This window comes from Mesocricetus auratus, unplaced genomic scaffold (assembly GCF_017639785.1).
Source record: "Mesocricetus auratus isolate SY011 unplaced genomic scaffold, BCM_Maur_2.0 Super-Scaffold_100028, whole genome shotgun sequence".
Classification (NCBI taxonomy): Eukaryota; Metazoa; Chordata; class Mammalia; order Rodentia; family Cricetidae; genus Mesocricetus; species Mesocricetus auratus.
In genome coordinates this window covers 23,186,385-23,205,101 of record NW_024429209.1, presented here as the reverse complement: position 1 = coordinate 23,205,101, position 18,717 = coordinate 23,186,385, and the positions used below count along the sequence as shown (strand labels likewise).

The 18,717-nt window shown below is 52.4% G+C and overlaps 1 protein-coding gene across 4 annotated transcripts in view; it reads right to left on the bottom strand.

Moving 5' to 3' along the window:
• Positions 1 to 18,717, bottom strand: part of Cdh4 (cadherin 4) — a 498,494-nt gene that overhangs the window by 109,256 nt on the left and 370,521 nt on the right. For all 4 annotated transcript variants that reach the window (XM_040732662.1, XM_005074507.4, XM_040732664.1 and 1 more), the window contains one exon: positions 3,352 to 3,522. In XM_040732662.1, coding sequence (XP_040588596.1) covers positions 3,352 to 3,522 — 171 coding nt within the window. The remainder of the gene's footprint in view (positions 1 to 3,351; positions 3,523 to 18,717) is intronic.

The window sequence follows — 18,717 nt, the reverse complement described above, 5'->3', positions numbered from 1 at the left end:
CTTTACATTGGACATGTGCACATGCACCCACACACGTGTATATTATACACATGAAAACGGAGAAGAAAACGCTCAGCTTCCATCTGGTTAAGCGACCTGTGTCTGTCACCATTGGATCAGGTGACCTCTGCGAACTTCCGTCGCTGTTGCCTGTGACCTGTCTGCTGCAGACACTGCCTTCATCACCTTCTGCTGGGCGCCGTCCCTGCACAGAGTGATTTTTTGTGGCAGCTTCCTCCAGTCTCCTCTGCAGCTATTTCTGGGGCCCACTTTCTAGCAGGGGCACCCCCAGACTGCTTTGCGTGGCTTCTTGTCTCCTCAAATATCGGTTTCCAAAATTAAACTGCTTGTCCCCGAGAACACCGCTTTCCTCCTCCTTGTCCCCAGTCAATTCGTGCTGCGGCAGTGGACAGCCTCTCCAGCTAACAGATTCTGAATTTTTATTAGATTCCGTTGTGGAATAGACCTCTTTCTACAAGTCCTGTCTTATCCTCCCCTGGATCTTGCCGGCCGTCAAACTTCATGAGCACATTAGAGCAGCCAGGCGCTTTCAAAGCCTGTGCTGACATCCCGTTAGGCGCCGTCAGCACTGCCCGAGACATGGAACCCAATCGGACAGGAAGAAAACCGATGCTTCTGGATTGCCATGGAAGGGAGAATGCTCTATTCTACCCCTCAAATCTCCAAAAGGGAAAAGGGATGCCCCATACTGTCCAGGCCAGCACTGGGATTCTGGGCTATGGACCATGCCCCGTCCATGGTTCCTCTGGGAACTTTCCAGGCTGGCTCAGGGGCTGTGCTAGTCAGCAGCCCCATTGCTGTAACGAATGCCTAATAACTAACTCATGAAGATGCAAGGCTTACTTCAGCTCCTGGTTTCAGGGGTTTCTGTCATGACTGGTGGACTCTGTGACTTTGGGTCTTGGTGGCGCAAAGTGTGTGATGTTGGAGACTGCTTACTCAAAGGCCACCTCTTGAATACCTCTCCCTGCCCTCTGTCTCCTAAAGAGCTCACTACCACTCAACAGAGCCAGACTGACACACACACACACACACACACACACACACACACATCTCAGTACACCCTGTTCTAAACTACACATCCTCCATCTGAGGATAAAAGGTGGCCGGGACATATGGGTAATGTCTCCCTAAGGCCACTGCTACTCGTCATGTACCCTGAACTGAGACTGTGGGCTAGCTCAGTGAGATCACCGCACACTTTGCTATAAGCCCGCACGGCTCGGCAGCCCAGTCGATGGGGGTCACACTCCACCATGGCCCCCCACGCTCCGCCACGGACCCTGTGGCTCAGCCCACGTTCCGCCATGGCACACCTGCGTGGCTCTGGCTCCCAGCTCCACTGTCTCACCAGGCTTTCCTGGCCACACAAGTGATCTGTCCACTACGTGACAGAGTGGGCACTTACGAAAAGACACCATTCCTTCCAAGGAAGACGCCTGCAATTAACTGGGGTTTGGGAAGAGCATTCTGCCTCTTCTTCCACCCATGTTTTCATTTAGCATATTTTATCAGAATGAAATGCCTTAACGAGCACGGAACTAGCTAATCCCAGCTGAAGCTCTGAGTGTGCCAGCCCCGCTGCCCGCCCCTCAAGCTGCATTCGTGCTCTGATGTGGGCTTTTGGAGAACTGCCCGGAACACAGACAGGAAACTCGTGGGCTTCCTGCAGATAACACTGTCATACAGTGAACAGTGGACCAGAGTCACGGTCTGCACCCTGTGAGAGTCAGGAACAGAAAATGAGGGCACGATGCAATGTGGTTGTATAAATGAAGGGACAAAGGCCAGGGATTTGGGGATACTGCAGTGTTCCTGAGCCTTCCACTCTCCCTGTTCCTGAACACACCTTCTGGGTGTGAGCAGACCCGGGTCCTCAGCTCACCTCTGTCGCTCACTCACTCATTCCCCGGGAGAATGCCGCAAATGCAGGACCTTCCCGGAGGCTGCAGATGACTGCCTGGGAGTTGCTACTTATTTTCAAGAATTTGGCTCAATGGGCTCACGGCCACTCGTCCTGGTCATATGCTGCCTGGAGCCTGCTCGGCTCACACCCGAGTCCCAGAGAGCCTCAGAAGAGCAAGCCGGCTCCAAGGAAGAGAAGGTCTGGGCTCGGTGGCCCAGGCCCCTCCCCCTACCCCCTTCCCCCCCGTTTGTATGTTCTTTTGCACCTGATGATGCTCAGGGGGGTCTGCCGCCGTACCTGGGTGCATCTCTAAGACACACACCGCTGTTTCCACAGCCTAGGCTCACACAGAAGCCCCAGGGTGGATGTGTTTGGGCTGTTTTCTCTGAGTCGCCAGCCATCATGCCCATAGCCACCTTCCATGTCACACACACACACACACACACACACACACACACACACACACACACACACACACGCTGTGCACTGTTGCTGACGTGGCTGGATGAAACTCTTCTCAGAACGAACTGATTCATTTTAAACATGAAAGACTCGCAGAAAACCCTTCAGGGAAGGACAACAGGGTGGCGGTCGGATGCACCATCTGGGGAGGGCTGAGGCTTGTGCGTAGAATGGGGACCACCGCGGGGGGGGGGGCGGGCTGCTGTCAGTCAGTCAGCACCATCTTAGGAGCCATCGTGGACGGTGGGGCGGCCAACAGCCAGGAGCTGAGGTTCCGAGATAGCATTTCCCTCCTCGGCAAGCCCCCTCCAGGCTCCGAGCCGCCTTTGTGCTGCATGCGCCAATGCCAGGATTTCTACTATAAACCCCTGGACACTCTTGGATAGACCAGGAACCCTGCCCCGAAGGTCAGACAGCAGTGACCAAGAGATCGGCGGGTGGGGGGAGGCGGGGGAGGCTCTGATGATATCTGCACACTAAAAACACAACTCTGGTCTACACGGAAAGGAACAAACAACAGAGCAGCAGGCCTGAGAACTGACGCCTCTTTCTGTGTACTCCGGCCTCCTGTGACTCTTGCAATGCCCCAGAACCATCGGTTTCATAGGGCTTTCCCATGATCGTGCCCCCGCATTTCCAAGTATGACCATCGTCACAGCTGTGTAAGTGCCCCATGGGGAAAACACAGTCGGATCACAGACAGGTGTCAGAGGCCAGAGGCCACAACCTGAACCACACCAGCTTCCGCAGACGGGACAGGGAGCTGCAAATAATCCCCCAAGAGTATTTGCTGCCACCTGATAGGCCTGTTGGCCCGGAGGAAGAGCGTCCCTGCCGAGCGGTCTTGGCTCCACATTTTACCACATTTTTTTAAAAACTGGAATAGCGCTTCCCACACCCCGGAACCTGCCCTGGTTCTGGACTGTCCAGAGCAGCCATCAGGACAGCCAAGACACACTCACCCTGACAAGCTGTTGCGGGAAGGGCCCACGGGAGTTCTCGGGCACGTTGATGGGTGGGATGACCCAGTCTCGCTTCTGCCTCCTCAGCCCGCTGGAACTCTGACGCTGGGGCCACGGCAGTAGCATGTCCTTCGGGGGCTGAGAGGGGTCCAGGGTCACTGTCTTCCCTTTCTGAGGAGGGAGAGTGAGAGATGTCAGGTTAGGTACCTGTCAGGAGCGTCTGTGTTCACCCCTATGGATATGGAAAAGTGGGGGACACTGGGGAAGGGGCAAAGGTCTTGTCTTTTGCTGCGGAATTAGAAGTAGAAACCACCAAAGGGAGTCGACATGGGTCCTCAATGGACTGTATCTAAGGGGTTCCTTTTGTCTTTAAATTCTCTCGGTGCTCGGGATGGCACCCACAGCTTCGTGCTAAGTGACAGGATTCAAAAGAGCATCACAAAGGGTTGCCAGCCCCCATGTAAAGAGCTTCTGTAAACCAATAATTTCTTTCATGGCAAGAAAGGAACATGCATAGGTAGTTCATACCACAATAGGTGCCGAACACCCATAAACACGTAGACATCTTCTACGAATCAAAAATGCAAATGTAAGTGATAGATACATCCCTTCATCCCCAACATGGATTGAGACATTTGTCAGTGGTGGGGGATGGCTGAGGCCTTGTGTAACAGATTGGGCGCTGAGTGGGTTAAGCGCTTCCTGTCATGACTCACTGGCATAGTGGAGTCCCCTTTTGCTGAGCTCCAGGCATGAGTGAAGTCATGGACACCCTGAGCATTTACTCCATGGGCTAGCGTTCCCCGTGGACAGCCAGACAGCCATAGAGTCAGCCTTGTGGACAGAAAGCCTCAATGCTGACCCCATGGACAGACAGGCTGAGCATCCACTCTGAGGATGGACACCTTTACATGTTGTAGTCCTGGCTGATTTGGAAACTCCATTGAACTTACAGCCATGCTCCTGCCTCAGCCTCCCAAGTGCCAGCTGTCACTTCTGGAGCCCTGAATGCTACCGAGTGGCACCCCTTTGCCTGCGTTCGATGGGGGTGGGCAGCAGGCTAGAGGAGATGCGCACATTCCCATGGAAGAGGGAACCTGGGGTTTGTCTCCCGGCGCCCAGGTTGTCTTTTAACCCCGCTGGGAGCCTGAGAGGACAGGGTTTCTATTTCAGGCTGGCCCTGCCCCTGCAACTGTACACTAAGGAGCTGGTTAGAAACATCCATTCCTCAGATCCAGGCCTGGCCAGATCTGGGGTGGGCTGGATATTTCTGTCTATTGAGTCCTTGGGTGAAGGACATGGTTGGTTTTCAGACACACGTGTTCATGGCTGTTAGTAAGTATTCAGGCATCTGTACTGGCTTGCCCTTGGAGTCCTGACAGGACACGCCCTCAGCTGCAGCCACTAAGAGCAACACACCTGTGTATGTTCACTGTGTTCCCTTTTAAAAGGGCCCTGCCCACCTCCCATCCTTCTCTCTCTTTCTCTTTGCTTCTCTGCCTCTCTCTCTCTCTCTCTCTCTCTCTCTCTCTCTCTCTCTCTCTCTCTCTCTCTCTCTCTCTCTCTCTCTCTCTCTGTCTCTCTCTCTGCCTCTCTTTTTTTCTGCTGTTCTTGTCCCCAGAGGCTGGTCTCCCCTCTTCCCCACTTTCCCCTCAATTAAAAAAAAAAACCTCCACCTAAGCTCTGTCTCACGGCATCCTTCTCTCACAGGTTGCTTTTAAAAATTGCAACCATGGCAAGATTAGGATGGATGATTGTCTGCTGCTTCACGGTTTCAGGATCCAGGCCGCGGGTGCTGGGGCTTCTGGAGGCCTGGGGGGATTCTGCCGAGCTGCAGGGAGAGGACAAGTCAGTGGGTCAGAAGCTGGTTTTAACCGGGACCACTCCCACAACCTTATGGAAGACAGACTCACTGCTCAGGAGACTCCAACACTGTGGTCATGAATGGGAGAGTGGGCTTCCCGAAAAAGAAGCTGGTCCACCAGTGGCCAGGGTCGGCCTTGGGGAGACAGGGGGAGGGGTGTGAGACAGGAAGTTCCTGGAGTGGGAGGGACACTCGGCACTTCTGCAGGAGCTGTGCTGGACGACGAGGCTGCCACAAGCTAGCTGCTGGAAGGGATGGCTGCCCTACTTCAGGGCCAGCGAGCTGTGGAGACCTCTCCTGAGACTGCTGCCAAAGTCTCCTGAGCGCGCCAGAGACCCCTCCCTCCCTCCTTGTGGGAGACCTCCACTCCATGACCCGCACATGAATGATGATTTGTGTCTTCTTCTTCTTCTTCTTCTTCTTCTTCTTCTTCTTCTTCTTCTTCTTCTTCTTCTTCTTCTTCTTCTTCTTCTTCTTCTTCTTCTTCTTCTTCTTCCTCTTCCTCTCCTTCTCCTTCTCCTTCTCCTTCTCCTGCTCCTTCTCCTCCTCCTCTTCCTCATTTTAAGAGGGGAACTCACTCTACACTTCAGTCAGGCTTTGGACTTGTGATCTTCATGCCTCTGTCCCAGGAGTAGCTGGAACCACAACCCTGCGGCCACAGGACCTGTCCTCATTCGGAGCACATCTGCTGAGACTCAAGTAGCTGAATCTCCCGGGGAGGACAGCCTCTGGGAGGGAATTACGTTTGTCCTCAGTGCTCTGAGTGTGTGGTGTGGCAGAGCCCACCAGGCCATCTCTCACACAGAGGTGTCTCTTCCACAGTAGCTGCGGCCACCGAGGCCTCTAATTGTAGACTGGAAACTCCAAGAGCCTCTCACAGATCTGCTTAAAAACCTGGCTTTATCTTCATTCGTTTAGGAAGTGCTTGCACGGCATTAATTTCCCCAGTGTTGTTTAAATAAATTACACATATTTGCTTCTGTTTTAAAGCTGTGAGACAAATGTAATAACAAAATCTGGAGAAAGTCAATGCCAGACCTGCGCAGGCTTCTGCCTGGAAGAAGCACCCAGTGCTCTGGAAGAAAACCGTCGAAGGAAGGCAATTAGCGGCCAGCCTAGTGGGAAAGGCACGTTCTCCCAGACAGATGAACATCCGGGTCCTTTCTGAATGTAAATGTGGAAATCTGTTCTGGATGATGCTTCTGCTTCCCCCCCCGGGCACATTCTCTCCAACCGTGGACACCTGCGGATTCTCTTCTCCCTGTTTCTGCCTGAGGATGACTGGTGATGGGTAAGGGGAGGTGAGCTTCATCATTGCTGCTAAGCATTGCAGAATACGTCCACACCTGTGTGACACTCTGCACGTGAATGCCCACCTGGAACACACACACACACACACACACACACACCTGCAATACATCCATACCTGTGCGACACTCTGCATGTGAATGCCCACCTGGAACACACACCTGCAATACATCCACACCTGTGTGACACACAGCATGTGAATGCCCACCTGGCACACACACACACACACACCTGCAATACATCCACACCTGTGCGACACTCTGCACGTGTACACACACCTGGCACACACACACAGACAGGTGTGTGTTCATATAGACATGTGCCTGGACTCCTCTGCAGACTGCTCCTTGCCCAGTTTCTGCATCTCAGTGTCGTGAGTGTCCCTGGACATGCTGCCTAACAGTTTCTTCCTCACTGTCTTGCTCCTTCTCAGCTGGCCTCAGCTTTCTTAAAGTAGCGGGTGCCGAAGGGAAGCCTTGCTCGCACCCAGTGTGGCGGCGGTCTGGCCAATCAAACATACAGCTTCGAGAGGAAAGACCCACCTTGTCCCTTGTGGCTGGGCTTTGGGGTAACTGGAAGATGAGTGGGTGATGGAAGAGGAGAAGTTTGACGGGAGGAATCCTAGGAGCCTGGGTCTGCTTTCCCCTAGAGCAGTTCAAGCTTATGGGTGGAGACTCGCATATGAGATATCCTACCTGTCAGATTATGATTCATAACTATGGCAAAAATCACGGTGATGAAATCGCAGTGAAATAATTTTATGGTTGGGGTCACCACAACACGAGGAACTGTATTAAAGGGTCGCAGCATTAGGAAGGTTGGGAACAACCATCCTAGAGTCTCATAGCTAAGCCCTGCCCCACCTCTCTGCTTTAGGGAGGTCTGTGAGGAGCTTCCTGCAGTTGAGACCTTCTCCATGCTCCTGGGTCCCAGGTTCTAAGACCCAGTTGTCCTGTACCCTTGCTTCCTGGCTTTGGGCTGGTGAGGCGGTGGATTGCGTAGGAACAAGGCGAGGCTAGGACCATGTGTCTCCAAGGCACCAGCTATCCAGTCAGACTCTGGTAGTCCCAAATCTGTTTGGTTTCCCTTCATTCTCCTCCACTCCTCCCTCCCTCTTCTCTCTTTCCTTGAGTGAGGATCTCACGTAGCACAGGCTGGCCTTGAACTCGTGATTCTCTAGCTTCTGCCTCGGAAGTGCTGGGATCGCAGGTGTTTCACCACCGCACTAGTCTTTTCCTCTCCTCTCCTCTCCTCTCCTCTCCTCTCCTCTCCTCTCCTCTCCTCTCCTCTCCTCTCCTCTCCTCTCCTCTCCTCTCCTCTCCTCTCCTCTCCTCTCTCTCTCTCTCTCTCTCTCTCTCTCTCTCTCTCTCTCTCTCTCTCTCTCTCTCTCTCTCTCTCTCTCTCTCTCTCTCTCTCTCTCTCTCTCTCAAATCTGAATCCTGGAGATTAACCTCAGGTCTTCATGAATGCAAGGAAAGTGTTTTAATGACTAAGCCACATCTTCTGCATTGGACATAGCGTTTTAAAGACAAATGTCACCCTGAGCTCTCATGAGCTGGGCAATGGCAGGACCCTCTGGCGGCATGTGCATGTTCTGCTTATTGTGTGTATGTATGCTTGTGTGCATGCATGCGTGTGTGTGTGTGTGTGTGTGTGTGTGTGTGTGTGTCTGTGCTTGTGTGTGTATCCTGGGAGGGCTGGGTTGGGGGTTTGGCAGCCATTCCATATCAGCTGGTCTTGGGTCCCTCTTGGTGGGCTTCCTGGATCCACCTCAAGTATAGCCACCTTCCCTTCCCTCTCCCTCTCTGGACCATGGCAAGACGCTGAAGCCTGAGGACATGTAGGCTGTCACTTCAGGGAAGAGGTTAGAGTGAATTAAAAAGGGTAAGAGGGAGGCATGCATACAGTGGAGGCCTGAGGATTTACCATGGAAGGCAGAGGCTCTGGCTAGCCAGCAGCCTGTATTTGGAGAAGAAAGCGCTGGCCGCAGTGGCCCCACCTCCCTGTCCCTGAGCCCAGGCTCTGTCCCGCCCAGCCCTTACCCTGCTCGAAAGGAGAGTTGTCTGAGTAGGACCATGAGTGTAATTGACTGTGGCTTCTCAGAGAGGTCCCCAGGGCTGCTCTGTATTAGCAAGAAGCTGGGTCAGTTCCCTGCAGGCTCCATTCACAAGTGGCAGATGAATAATTCAACACTTATCTGGGGCAGGTTTTAAGTAATCATTTTTTTTTGAGACAGGGTCTAACTCTGTAGCCTTGGCTGGCCTGGATCTTGCCACATGGACCAGGGTGGCCTCCAACTCACAGAGATCTGCTTGCTTCTGCCTCCCAAGCACTGGGATTAAAGGTCTGTGTCATCACACCCTGCTCATCATACTTTATTTTGAAGATAATCAAGTGTCAAATTAGAATATAATGCAGAAGGTGACCTTTCCCCTGTGGTTCCCTGCTGTCCAGCCTGCTCATCTTTTGTGAGGAATCAAGCAGGAACCTGGGTTTTAAAGCCAGCGAATGCACAACACTCAGGTGAGGCCACACAGGGTAGTTTGAGTGACGGAGTCTAGGATCAGAAACACGAGAACACCTGTCCCAGGGGGTGTACAGGTCTGCCCTTATCATCTTTGTTTGCAATGGGAGAGATCTGGTTTGCAGTGGGCAGGAGTTGTTTTGCAGTGGGTGGGAATTGGTTTACAAGGAGATGTCGATCAATATTTTCTAAGTGTCCTTGTGACAGCGGTGCAGAGAGCTGGCAGACCCAATCCAGGCCTCTGGACTTGGCATAGCAGGTTCCCTGGAGCTGGTGTGTGTGTCGCACAAAGCCATGCTCCCAGTGAAATCTTAACAGAGTGTGTGCGCCACACACAGCACTGTGGAGAGTGGTGGAAATGGCCGTGCAGGCACAGGGACTCTAGAAAACAGCTGTTCCCAGATGGAACAATCTTACCCACCTCCCACAGCTACGGAAGGAATGGGCAGCCAGCACTGGGTCATAGGTGTGGTCTCCCGGATGCTTGTGCAAAGTCCCTTGAGGGACGGAATTTCCCATTGCTGCCCAGAGAAGGTGTCACATTTTAGATCGGAGGGAATACAAGATCGAACCAAGGTCCTCAGACGCCAGTTCTGCAATGGTCTGACCATGGAGACAGGTGACCTATCATGACCATGATGCTCCCCAGTAACTGGGTCTGGGTGAACATCCTGGATGTCTCTCTAACACCTTAAAGCCCTTCCAATTCTGAGAAAAGGGCACATGTATGAGTCTTTCTGATTCAATAAAAGTGGCTTATAGAAGCCATCACACATCAGCTTCCAAGGGACACACAACAGAGCCCTGGGACACAGCCCCTTAAGTCAAGGTGTCACACTGCCAGCCTTGCCTCGTGAGATGTAATCACCAGCTTTTGCCACCCATGTGACTCTTTGGGAATGTCTGTGGTTGACAGCACAGCCCCGTGAACCCACTAACCCTGACACATCGTTTTTCATAAGGCGCCAGAGGTTCTAATTTGCATAAACAGATAGTAAGAGTTGATTGGGCACAGAATAAAGGGAGTGTGTGGAGGCAAAGACAGAGTGGGGATGTTTTTGCGGCCCTGTTTTCTTCCTCTAAGTCTTCTGGCCAGGAAATTCCATCAGGAAAGCAATAGTACATATTGGGGTGGTGACAAACTGGGGATCTGCCTTCTTGCCTAGGTACACTCGCGTAAGCCCCGCCTCTCCCAGCCAAGGTTCCCCTCCTGCAACTGGAAAGGCAGAAGAGGAAGCCTGTGGTGCAGTCATACAATCTCAGCTACTTGCTAGGCTGAGGCAGGAGGACGGAAGTTGAGCGGCCGCCTGAGCTCTCAGTGAAGTCCAGTCACAGATGAAAAAGTGAAAAACTTAGATGTAGCCTCGTGGTAGAGTGTTTTCCCAGCGTGCACAAGGCCTTGGTTTTCATCCACACTACAAAAGCAATGAAATAAAATAAAGGAGAGCAGAGCAGAAAGAGGTGGAGAGAATCGGCCGACAGCCGTGATGAGCAAGGGAAGTTGACTGGTGGGAGAGACCTGGGATCAGAGAATTTCTTTCTGGGAAACGACATTGGGGGCTCAGGGTCATAGCCACGGAAAGGGTGTCTAAGGGACCAACGAGCTGGCTCAGCTGGTAGAGCATTTGTTACACAACCCTAGAGCGCTGGGATGGATTCCCCGGGGCCCACGCAAGATTGAAGGAGAGAACCTACTCCACCAAGTTGTCCTGTGACCTCCACATGCACACGGCGGCACGCACACGCCAACACACACATTCACACATGAAACAGAAACACTGGGCAAAGTTATAATAGCTTAAAAAAAAACCTTCAGCTATCTAACATGACAGATGTGTGAAGGAAGGGTTTAAACTCTGTCTACAATTGTGTTTGCCTTCCAGAGTGGCAGAGGCAGAGGCAGGGACCACAGGAGCTACACAGACTCATCTTATAGCCTCTGTTAAGTGGTGACTGAGGACTGGGCATAGGCAACTTATAACTCTGTGTGTGTGTGTGTGTGTGTGTGTGTGTGTGTGTGTGTGTGTGTGTGTGTGTGGCGGGGGATGGGAGGTGAGGGATAGAGTCTTGTGGACTTCCTATGGCCAGAAGGGCGTGGGCTTTCCCTGGGATCCACTGCCAGACACAGCCCGCCAGTGTAGTACCTACTGCCCAGTAGAGTGAAGTGGCAACCCAAGCATGTTAAATGCATCAGGCTGTATGTGGGAGGGGAAGGATGTTACATGCATCAGACTGTATGTGTGGGAAGGATGTTACATGCATCAGACTGTATGTGTGGGAAGGATGTTACATGCATCAGGCTGTATGTGTGTGGGAGGATGTTACATGTATCAGACTGTATGTGTTTGGGGAAGGATGTTACATGCATCAGGCTGTATGTGTAGGGAGGATGTTACATGCATCAGACTGTATGTGTGAGTAGAAGGACTCTAGCCCCGGCCCCAGGCAGATGGTGCTCCTAGCAGGGAAGGTTCTGGAATCTTCAAAACCCTTTCTACCTCCTTCTCTGGCCTCTCTCAACAGCCAGCAGCCTTCAGCTGCTTGGCTAGCATCTCCATTCTCTTACCCATCAGCCTTTGCTGACACACAGCTCCTAACACCTACAGCTCTGTGTGTGCTGGGCACCCACAGCGTCACCGGGATCATAACCCAATAGCTCTGCTCCTCCCAAAACACAGGTAAATATGGAGCCATGCTGGGCCACACAAATAATTTGTGTCTTAAAGTCTGGCATCTCAGGTTGTTAACTGGGTCAAAGCAAAGCATGGTTTCTGCATCATGAGTGAACTCACACTGTAACAGGGGGACGATGAGATACCATGGTTCCCCAAATAAACCTACTGATGGCTGTCTTCTGTCCTGTGTCTTCTGACTTTTTGTGACTTCCCCAGAGTTCTAGATTCAACTTGTTTCAATAAGGACAGTAATGTGGTTTCCCACCACTGTCGAGCCTGGCATTGCTTTTAACTGAGAGTCATTAGATAATTAGGCTTCTCCCCTCCCCCTCCCTCCCCCTCCCCACCTTTCGCCCCCCCTTCCCTCTCCCTCCTGTACAGTTTATTCCCGTGCCTCTTCCTTTTCAATGTAACTCTGGAAAGGGTCCATTTTTCTTGTCTGCAAGCACACGCATTTAAAATATTTAGCTAGGCTTCTGTCTGCAGACTTCTTGCTGGTTTCCATAGTAGCCAAGGAACAGCTGAGGCAGAATAAAATGGCATTTAACAAACACAAAATAAAACAACAGAAAGATAGCCACACTCACGGAAAGAGCACCGAGCTACTACACACACGCCTTTGCACGAATTCTCTCTGAAAAGGCCCCAGGTGGGCGATGAATGCCGTCCTTGCCCCAGAAGTCAGATGCTACTCAGCTCTGATCGCTCGCAAAGCTGAGAGATGCTGAAATTCTACCGAGGTCTGCACAGGAAAGCTTCCTGAACAGGGCAGGGTGATTATTTTGTCACTGCCTCTATCTGCAAGGACAGTTTGGGCTTAGATTTTCTGTGTAAGCTACCTTCCGTGTGCAGGCAGCTATTGACTGAGGCAGCTTTTAATTTACTCGTGACCGTAATGTAGAGTGGTGGAATCAGGTCCTGTCTGAGGACTGGAGGCCTGGAGTTAGTTATCAGATTATGTCCCTAAATTGGACCATCCTGGGAACTGCAGACATTGTGAGCCGTGAGTCCCACCTCGCTGGGCACTGGAGACAGTGTGGGCTGTGAATCTCACCACCCTGGGCACTGGAGACAGTGTGAGCCGTGAGTCCCACCACCCTGGGCACTGCAGACAGTGTGAGCCGTGAATCCCACCACCCTGGGCACTGCAGACAGTGTGAGCCGTGAGTCCCACCACCCTGGGCACTGCAGACAGTGTGGGCATGAGTCTCACCACCCTGGGCACTGCAGACAGTGTGAGCCGTGAGTCCCACCACCCTGGGCACTGGAGACAGTGTGAGCCGTGAGTCCCACCACCCTGGGCACTGCAGACAGTGTGAGCCGTGAATCCCACCACCCTGGGCACTGCAGACAGTGTGAGCCGTGAGTCCCACCACCCTGGGCACTGCAGACAGTGTGGGCATGAGTCTCACCACCCTGGGCACTGCAGACAGTGTGAGCCGTGAGTCCCACCACCCTGGGCACTGGAGACAGTGTGAGCCGTGAGTCCCACCACCCTGGGCACTGGAGACAGTGTGGGCATGAGTCTCACCACCCTGGGCACTGGAGACAGTGTGGGCTGTGAATCTCACCACCCTGGGCACTGCAGACAGTGTTGGCATGAGTTCCACCACCCTGGGCACTGGAGACAGTGTGAGCCGTGAGTCCCACCACCCTGGGCACTGCAGACAGTGTGAGCCGTGAATCCCACCACCCTGGGCACTGCAGACAGTGTGAGCCGTGAGTCCCACCACCCTGGGCACTGCAGACAGTGTGGGCATGAGTCTCACCACCCTGGGCACTGCAGACAGTGTGAGCCGTGAGTCCCACCACCCTGGGCACTGGAGACAGTGTGAGCCATGAGTCCCACCACCCTGGGCACTGGAGACAGTGTGGGCATGAGTCTCACCACCCTGGGCACTGGAGACAGTGTGGGCTGTGAATCTCACCACCCTGGGCACTGCAGACAGTGTTGGCATGAGTTCCACCACCCTGGGCACTGGAGACAGTGTGAGCCGTGAGTCTCACCACCCTGGGCACTGGAGACAGTGTTGGCATGAGTTCCACCACCCTGGGCACTGGAGACTGCTGGCGGCATCCCTGCCCTTCACCCAAGTAGCACCAGGCACACTTGCCACAACAGCCAGAATGGCTTCAGACATCACTAAATGCCCTTGATGAGAACAACAGTTGCTCCAGGGAGTAAAGAAAATTATGTGTAGTGAGAAACACCATACACAAAACTGCCCTTTAGTTTTCGGAACAAAGGAAAAGGGAGGGGAGGGGAAACCCTCTGCAAACCCACAACCACTGTAAGGAAATTCTTAGATTCAGCCCGGAAACTGAGGGGAAATGCATCACTCCTTTCTGGACTTGTTCACGGGACCAAACACCATCTGACCTGCTCCTCTCCGTGTGTGGTTCCTGCAGGTCTTGGGTGGAGTGCAGAGAAGGAGCCCATGGACAGCCTTTTCTCACAGATACCACATGGTGCTCAGCCATAGTGTCCACTACCTGGTGCTGCCATGTCCTGACACAAGGCTCTGCACCCATGTCTGTGGGAGTTAGGGACACGGACAGCCTGTCCTTGTTGGGAATCTTTTTGGCCATGAGCACTTCCTCATCGCCTCCAAAGACTCTTCCAGGGACACATGGCCTTTTTCTTTGCAATCGACTCCCACACAGACACCTTGGAGAGAAATGTACATGCGTGGTCAGAGGTACACTTTCCACGCCAGAAGGGGAGGGGTCTTGCTTCTCTGGAGGCGGAGGCAGGGGTGTTAACCTTTCTTCCCTGGAGGCTCTTCTCAGGCTCTCTGAGGCCACATACATGTAGACACACATACACGAGAGCTTGCACTCACCACACACACACACACACACAAACACACTCACCTCCAGTGAGAAATCATAGGTGAGCAGTAATGTGAGAGACAGTGACCACTGTGTGGGCCTGCACCTCCTCTGGGGCCACTCCCTAGACCTGTCACCCTTTGCTACCTATTGGGTGGGATGCTCGGGTTTCTCGTTCAGACCCAGTGGCCGTCACGGTGCGTCACGGTGTCCTCCGAGCGACTGGATGGGTGTTATCACCCTCCCTTTGTAGACAGGCCTAAATGTGGGAATGTGGGGTTGTGGGCTTTCCAAGGAGTAGGATGGCCGCATCTTGGCAGAGTTTTCACACAGTCAGTCCGGTGTCGTGTCATTCCCCCCCCCCAGCCGACTCCCTATTGAGTCTGTGACAATTTCAGGAACTGGCACAAAGAGAGTAACATGACTGACAAGTGGCAGAAGAACATGTCACGTCTGTGACCTGGGAGGCTTTCATAGCCTAGCGAGACAGGGACTTCGCTACAGGTAAGCCCCGTTGTCACCTGGCCCCGGTGCCTAGGCAAGTCCTCACACCTCCTGTCACTCACTACAAAGCGGAGAGTTGTAACACTGTCGAGTTCTGAAGAATGTCACCCGAGTTTGAACTTCAGTAGCTGTGACTCACTCTGACCCTGAGCGGTGCCATCGTCAGTGTTGCCGGCTGGATGGCTGTCACAGTGTGGGGGCAGGGAGGAGCTGAGGACACTCATTCAAGTCTATCTCCTGTGCCCCTCACAGCGCAGGGACCCACTACCGTGGGTCACACGGGGTACAACACCGACGTTTTTCGAGACAGGGTTTCTCTGTATTGTTTTGGAACCTGTCCTGGAACTCGCTCTGTAGACCAGGCTGGCCTCGAACTCACAGAGATCCACCTGCCTCTGCCTCCCGAGGGCTGGGGATTAAAGGCGTGCGCTGCCACCACCACCCGGTGATACTGAAGGATCTTACCACTGCCAAGTGGAGCCTGGTACTCTTGGGCTGTGGTTCTACTCATGTCCATCTTCTACAAGTTTTTTTTTTTTTTTTTTTTTTTTAGCGACACTGGTCGGCCGTCACAAGAGACACATGAACCAGTGACCGTATGTGTCTCCCAGCCCCTGGGCATTTGAGCCCAGACCTGCAGAGTAGTGGAGTCATGAAGACAGCAAGGATAGTGACAGAGTTCTCACAGCTTGCCAACACTTCTGCAGCTTACTTTTTCTGGAATTGGTATTTTTCAGTCTCCTCGAGTGTCATCTTTGGGTGTTTTCTGAGATACAAGTGTCATGGCCTACACGCCACCTAACGCCTCTAGTGGCTTCTCCCTGCCTCTTGCACACACAATCCCACGCACAACACCCAGGGTCACTGCAGCCTCAGTGTTCCAGGACCCCAAGGCCTCCCTTAACGAGAGCCTCTGAGCCTCGAAGTGTCTAGGTTAGGTTTCAGAATACCAGGCTTCCAGAATTCACCAGGGACCATGTTAGCATTCAGGCATCTGTACTGGGCTGCCCTTGGGGTTCTGACAGGATACGCCCTCAGCTGCAGCCACTAAGAGCAACACACCTGTGTATGTTCACTGTGTTCCCTTTTAAAAGGGCCCTGCCCACCTCCCATCCTTCTCTTTTCTTTCTTTCTTCCTCTTTCTTTCTTTCTTCCTTTCTTCCTTTCTTTCTTTCTTTCTTTTTTTCTTTCTTTCTCTCTCTCTCTACCCTTCATTCCCCCTCCTTCCTCTCTCCTCTCCTGTCTCTGGAGGCTGGTCTTTCCCCTTTCCCTTTCTTCTTTTTATGATCCCTTTCCTTAATGCAAAAAAAAAAACCCCAAAAAACAAAATAAAAACAAAACCTCTCTGCTTGAAGTCTGTCACGTGACCTCTTTCTCTTGCACTCCATTTTTCTTAAATTACAACAGGCGGGGTCTACAAAGGGCCACAGCCCCTTCTTAGGGCACTGTTCAGCCGGAAGGACCACAGGGTCTCTGTGTTTGATGGCCTCTGGGGACGGTTGGAACTAATTTCTAACCAGACTTCCCCTTTCCATGTTTCTCACAGGCAGCGTGGAAACCTCAATGCAGAAACAAGAATGTCACTACCCACCTTCAGGATGGGGTAGCCTACCGTGACACGAGGGGAGGCTGCGAAGGGGACAGAAAGTGGGCGGTGAACCCCGTGCATGTGACAATGAGCTACAAAATGGGAGGGTAAGGGACCAAGAGGAGAGCGCTGGGCATGAGGGATAGGATGATGGGCCTGATGAATAACGGGGGTGGGCCCAGGATAGGATAGGGGGATGGACCCCGGGGGTGGAGGTTTTGGACCACCATGCCCCTTGTAATATTATCAACAGGCTGCAGGACAAAGGGGTATGGACTCAGGGGAGGGAATCCTAAGCCAACAGAGGTTTATTCTCTTCCACTGGGAGGCCAGAGTCCAAGATCAAAGTGCTGGCTGAGGCTGAGGGGTTGACTCCTCGCCTACCTGGCTCCCGGCATGCTGACATTCCTTGGCAATCTGGGGAATGTGGAGATGCTCTGTCCTTGTTTTCACCTCCTGGCAAAGTTCTCCCCGTGTGTCTGTGTCTAGAATTCCCCTTCACAGGGCCACCCGTCGCTGTGGATCTAACCCACTGTAAAATCCATCTCCAAACGGGGGTCGATCACCTTCTACGGCACTCTAGGTTAGACACGACCGATCCCTGGTGGCTGGAGCCCAGGGTGGTTCGCAGCTGCCTGTGAACGGATCCTTCGAAAGTGCTGCCGTGCTGGAAGACCCAATATTAGTTTCATAAACAACAGTGTCTTTTTTGGCAAACTGTACCCACAGGCCCCATTGCCACACTCAAGCACTGTACCAGCTGGGCAGACGACGGCAGCGAGGGAAGCTTCATCTTTCAGTATTTACCGTGAGGCCGCATGTCGCTCAGATTCCTCAGGGGCACCTCATCGCTCCTCTGGGAAATATGTGACCTCATTTGCATTTTCTAATTGAATTGCTATCGGCTTTCCTGCAAGACTGCACAAAAGGATGGTCTTCCAGATTGGAGCACCACTCACATCACCCGCGGAAAGGCAGCCTTTAATAGCTGCCGGGGGTTGGGGGGAGGAGAGAAGTTGCCAAATTTTTATGGTTCATCTAACTGTAAAGCTGTCGGTTTTACCCAGAGCCAAGGAGAGTCGCTAAAATAATGAATGGGGAGGTGTTGGGCGCAGAAGAGAAATGAAATGAACAGAACCGAGAAATTAGGGGATCCCTCGGCAACAGTCCTTGAGGGATTTACTCAAAGACCCCTTTCCATGAGAGCGTCCCCGGAACTTAGACATTCCGTGGGCTCTGATTTACAGGCGGCCACTTTCCTCTCTAGAACCTTCTATAACAGGACTCTTGCTTAGGGTGCACCCTCCATGGAGATTCACTTCCAAGCCCAAGCTGGGAAGCCCTCGGCGTATGTGTTTTTAAGTATGTATGTGTGCTTGTGTGTTGTATGTGCATGTAGGCCCGTGTGCAAGTGCAATGTATATGTGTGCATGCATGGAGCCTGTGTACATGTATTGTGTACATGTGCGCAGTGCATGCGTGTGTAGTATAATTGTAGCATATGTGTGCATGTAGTGTGTATATAATATATGTATGCAAATGTGTAGTGTATATGTAATATGTGTAGTGTGTGTTGTATATGGGTACATGTATATTGTTTGGTGTCTGTGTGTGTTGCATGCATGTGTGTAGTGCATATGTATGCATGCATGTGTATGGTTAGTGCTTTAGTTCTGGTATCATAGGTGCTATATATATTTATGTGTCATGTGTTGTTAAAAGATATACATATTATATATGTATGTATATATGCAAGTATCATATATGTGTGTGTATGTATGTGTGTATGCATGCATGTATGCATGCATGCATGCATATGGGGGTCCCTGGGCAACAGTCCTTGAGGAACCACTTCAATGCCCCTTTCTGTGACAGCTGCTGTGGGACTTTATTGCTCCAGGGACTGGGTTTTGCAGGTGGCCATTTCTTCCCTAGACCCTCTGGAGCTAGTGAACTTATTCTTTGCTGGAGTCTATTGACTCTCAAGGAATCCAGGGTGGAAACTGAGCAGGTAAAGGCACTTACTTGCGGCCAAGCCTGGTGGCCCTGGAATCTACCTGGTAGAAGGAGA